General features: G+C 45.5%; 1 protein-coding gene across 4 annotated transcripts in view; it reads left to right on the forward strand.

The window, feature by feature from the left end:
* Positions 1-5,002, forward strand: part of IGSF21 (immunoglobin superfamily member 21) — a 208,016-nt gene that overhangs the window by 128,770 nt on the left and 74,244 nt on the right. For all 4 annotated transcript variants that reach the window (XM_042478473.1, XM_042478474.1, XM_042478476.1 and 1 more), the window contains one exon: positions 4,561-4,673. In XM_042478473.1, coding sequence (XP_042334407.1) covers positions 4,561-4,673 — 113 coding nt within the window. The remainder of the gene's footprint in view (positions 1-4,560; positions 4,674-5,002) is intronic.

Consider the following 5,002-nt stretch of genomic DNA (forward strand, 5'->3'; position numbering starts at 1 on the left):
TGCACATTGGGAGAGATGCACAACAGGATTGATATATAATGAGACCAATGCACAATAAGACTGATGCACAATGGATGTGATGCACAGTGGGACCAAATTACAAGGGCATCAATGGGACCCAATGCACAATGGGACATGGTGCACAATGGGACCTGATGTATAATGGGAACCAATGCGCAAGGGAAGCAATGCACAGTGTTCCCATTATATATCAGGTCCCAATGAGACCTGGTGTGTAATGGGACTGATGCACAATGGGACCCAGTGCACAAGACCCAGTGTGCATCAAGACACTGCCCAAGGAGTGCCAATGCACATAGGTAGAGCCCTATGCACATTGGGGGGGGGGCACTCTGTTGATTTCCATAGCACCTCTGCGACATAGGCTGTGATAGACAATTGTGTGGCCCATGCCTCCAATTCCAGAACAAGCAGAGTGCCGGAAATGGGGTGTCCGAACTGAAACATCATGTGTTTCCTTTCCCTCCACTGTCCTCCCATCCACTTTCTGAACAGGCCAAAGGGGAACCCGAAAAGAGATGATGGTACCGTTCGTAATTCATTATGCATTTCCCCTCAAGGTGCTTTTCCTAGCTGTCAAAAGTCACCTTGGCAACTTGGGTGCTCTGCATTTTGCATGGCGCTTGGGCGAGAGGTTTAAACGTTAACAAAAATGCCTCCTCCCTTCTTTGTTCCTCGCCTGTTGCTTCTCCGATCTTATCATAGCAGATTCATGGAGGGGGGGAAAGAGGCAGCCTGGGATCCCTGCGAAAGTGGAAACAAATCCGAAGGATGCGTTCATATTGTGTCGCGGGTTTTGATTAAACTTTTGTAGACTGGAAGGGGGAGAGAGAGAGATGGATTGCAGGGTTGGAGCATGGACAGATTGAAAGACTCCTCATGAGGCTGCTGTCAGTGGATTAAAATGATCGGAGGCGTTTCGGTTCATGCTTTGGGTTGGGGAGTGTGAATTAGGTGAGCGCCGACCTGATGAAATTCTCGCACGGCGTCAACATAGCTGTCGCATGGACAATGTGACAAGTCCAGTCACATCCTGGCGAGCGCAATTGTCCCTCTGAGGAACCAGGTTCGAGGACAATCTGAGCCTCTTTCCCCCGCAAGGAATTTCCTCTCCATTGGGGTGAAAATCTTTCCATATTTCGAGAATGAAGACTGTCAGCAGGTTTTGGTTTGTTTTTCCTCCCATTGTTTGAGACTAGGAGGATTTTTGCAAACTTTTGGACCACTATTTGCACATTTGGCCTTTATTTGAAGATGTCTGTTGTTGTTGTGTGCCTTCAAGTCATTTCCGTCTTGTGGAAGCCATAAGGTGAAGCTATCATGGGGTTTTCTTGGCAGCTTCCATCAGAGGCCATCCTCTGAGACTGAGAGAGTGTGATTGTGAAATGTCATCCAGTGATGTTTTGTGGGTTCACATTGGACATCTCTAGGGGAGGAAACTGTTCCAAGACACCTGGAAACTCGAACAACTCCGAACCAGGAGACCACATCTACTCTGGCCACAAAAAACTATGGATGCTGGCCATGAAAGCCTTTGACTTCACATCATCCAGTGGGTTTTCATGGCCGAGCCAGGATTCAAACCCTGGTCTCCAGAGTTTGAGTCCAATGCTCAAACCATAACACTATGACCACATTCTCAGTTACAAATAAATTGCTTTGCAATCTGAGTCGATGGATCAGTTCAGCAGAGAATCTGCATCAAGACATCTCCAAGGCCTCCTGTCCTCCGCTGCTCTGCTCAGGTCCTGCAAATTCATACCCATGACCTTCCTAACAGAGTCTATCCATCTGCCATGAGGCCTTCCTCTCTTTCTTTTCCTTTCTAGCTTTCCTGAGGACTATCCTTTATATCCCCAACTGGAGTTTGATCCTTTTGGCTCACTCCACATCTCCAGTGGAAACACTCCAGCCCTGTCTCCCTATTATAACCCATCTGTCCAGCTTTGAATAACGCTCTCCGAACATCCGGCGTCTCTTGATGGAGACAAATCGCCGGCAATAATTTCCCCGCCTGGTCATCTCTAATTCTTAAAGATTGTCAGTTACTTTGCTAAATGTATCTTAATAGCCAAAGCGTCAAGAAGTTCTTTCTCCTTGGTTTTCCTTTTTGTGCCGAGGAAGGAAGGTGACAGAAGGAGTGGCTGGGAGTAATGAAGCGTCGAAGCCAGCATCTGGGTGCCATAAAAGAAGTGTGTCGGAAAATCAAGCATTCTCTTTCTCTCGCACATACACCAATGGCTTTTCGAGCAAGTCTTTTCGTTTCTTCATTCTCCATACATATATACATCCCCCCAAAAAAACATCTGAAGTCTTTTTAAACGACGTATATCATAAAGTTCCAAAAATTAATAATATAACTTCCCCCGTTTTCCTGACATTAAGACCCTTATGCTCTAATTAGATAATAATATACCCGTGTCATTTTTATTCAAAGGGACTTGCGCATGCATGGATTTTGGTATCAATGGGGGGTCCTGGAACCAAACCCCAGAGGATACCAAGGGCCCACTGTAATAACAACAACAACAACAACAACAGTATTTAATGGGACTTGCACATGCATGGATTTTTGTATCCATGAGGAGTCCTGGAACCAAACCCCAGTGGATACCAAGGGCCCACTGTAGTAATAGTAATAGTAGTAGTATTTAATGGGACTTGTGCATGCATGGATTTTGGTATCTATGGAAGTTCCTGGAACCAAACCCAAAGGATACCAAGGGCCCACTGTAATAATATTGGAAACCACAGGGGTCCTGGTACCTAACCAGCAGATACCAAGGGAACCACTGTCGTCATCATCATCATCATCATCATCATCAAAGGAAGGCAGAGGGAATGTTCTGTGTGGATTTCTCTTCTCTTCTCCAGGTTCTTCTAGCGAAAGCAAAGCCTCCAGAGGGTCAGGGCAAAATGTAGCTCGGATTCCTCCTATTCATTTTCTCTTAAGTGAGCCTCTGGATTTATTACCATAGAAGCACCTGTTCTTTTCAGGCTGACAGCTCGATTGGCTGGGTGAGCATCACATGACGCCCCTGGCATTAATCATATCGTTTGTAGCCGGTTGCCTGGGGACTTGTGCCAAACAGGTGTCCATTGCCTTGCCTTGCCTTCCCTCCGGTTCCCACTGTCTGCCTCCGCTGCCGTTCCCAGCTTAGAAACAAGATGCCTGTCTGTCACCCGTAATGCTTTCATAGGAATAATCTCGCTTTGCAAAGAGCCGTGCGCCTTTTCCTTTTCGACCCTGCCCACCCTGTTTTGCCGTTCGCTTGGGGTTTAGGAAGAACGGTGCAAGCCAGAATCCTTTGGCTGTTTTTGTCCGATGCAGAAGGACTGTATTCAATGCAAGGCTGCAGCCAAAGAGTTGCAAATGTGATGCTCCTGTGCACAAATGGGCATGTGCTTTGCACGTTCCTATTGTGCATGGATGCCTCGGCTGAGGTCCTACATTGTTTCACATTAGCACCAGCATCTGTTGCGGGACTTACAATACATTGCAACTATGCAATTCCTATGCTGAATGCCACTGCGGTGCAAAATGTGAGAAATGGCACATGTACAGAGTTGTGCGAGTTTGTATAGATATTTTAATCTAGGCACAGTATCTTTCCTAGGTATTTCCGGGCCCATTACTTCCAAGACATGACACTGTCTGAGCATCTTATGCATAATAAGGGGGAATATGGTAGTTGTGATAGTAGTTTGAGCATTGGATTATGACTCTAGAGACCAGAAACCGGAGAGGAATCTTGGATTGATGAGAACATTTGCAGCCCAAGTCTTATTTTACACAAAATGCATTTATGTTCGTTGCACAGAAAACTGCATTTTTCATCCATGCAGGAAACAGCGGTTTTGCACAGAAAACATTTTGTTTTCCTGCGCAGAAAACATTTTTCCCTGCCTGAATATTATTTTCTGCGCAGAAACATGTGCTGTTTCCAGCCCTGAAAAGTGCTTTTTTGTTCTTGCATAGAACAAGAGTGTGCATTTTATGTGTGTCCAAAACCGATGGTTTGAAAACCGCAGAGTCTTCGAAGACTTTCTTGCAACGAGAAGGAAATGGCTAAAATCCCTTACTGCCTTGGCGCGGCCCTATTTCTTGTGACATTGGTTGTGAAACGCCTGTCGGTTTTGCTTCCTTCTGCATCAGGATTTTCAAAGAAAAACCCTCTTGTTGGACAGCTGCGGAAAGTCCAGCGGCTTTTAAAAACTTGTGTATGTATTTATTATTGTGCTGTTTTTAAAAATGCAAGAGCCTCTTTGTTTTCTAAACGCACTTCCATTACAAAGCAAGGCCAGTTGCAATTAATGGCTTTATTATTCTGATGTATTTCTGGGCTGCACTTGGTTCAGCTTCCATCATTTTGTGAATTTATTTGCATTGTTTCATTATTCATTGGTGGCGTTTTGGAAATCGGCTCAGCGGCTGGAAAGTCTCACAGAGCGCATTAGCACACCAGACCTTTACCCCTCAGTGCATAATAATAATAGTGATAATAATAATGGTGGTCCCTCTCTCCTCCTCTGTTCCAGGTTACCTGACGGTCAGCATCGAGCCGCTTCCGCCCGTCGTGGTCGGGGATGCCGTGACGTTGAAATGTAACTTCAAGACCGATGGGAGGATGCGGGAAATAGTCTGGTACCGGGTAAGTGCATTAAACTTTTCCATTTCTTGCTTTGCTCAGTGGTCTTGCGTTCAAATCAGAGTTTCATCATTGTCATGGTAAGCCTTCAGCTGAACTGGTTCTAGTGGGTTTCTCTTACACCAGGAGCAGGTCTTTTGTCTGTCTTATGGCTCTTGATTATTTATCCTTGATCAAGCAGATATTTCCATTTGTTTGGGGATGCATGTACGTTTTTGGATATCCATGGGACCATCCTTTTTGGATATCCTTGGGACCGTCATTTTTGGATATCCATAAGACCGTCCTTTTTGGATATCCATGGGACCATCCTTTTTGGATATCTATGGGAC

Source organism: Sceloporus undulatus, chromosome 7 (assembly GCF_019175285.1).
Source record: "Sceloporus undulatus isolate JIND9_A2432 ecotype Alabama chromosome 7, SceUnd_v1.1, whole genome shotgun sequence".
Lineage (NCBI taxonomy): Eukaryota > Metazoa > Chordata > Lepidosauria > Squamata > Phrynosomatidae > Sceloporus > Sceloporus undulatus.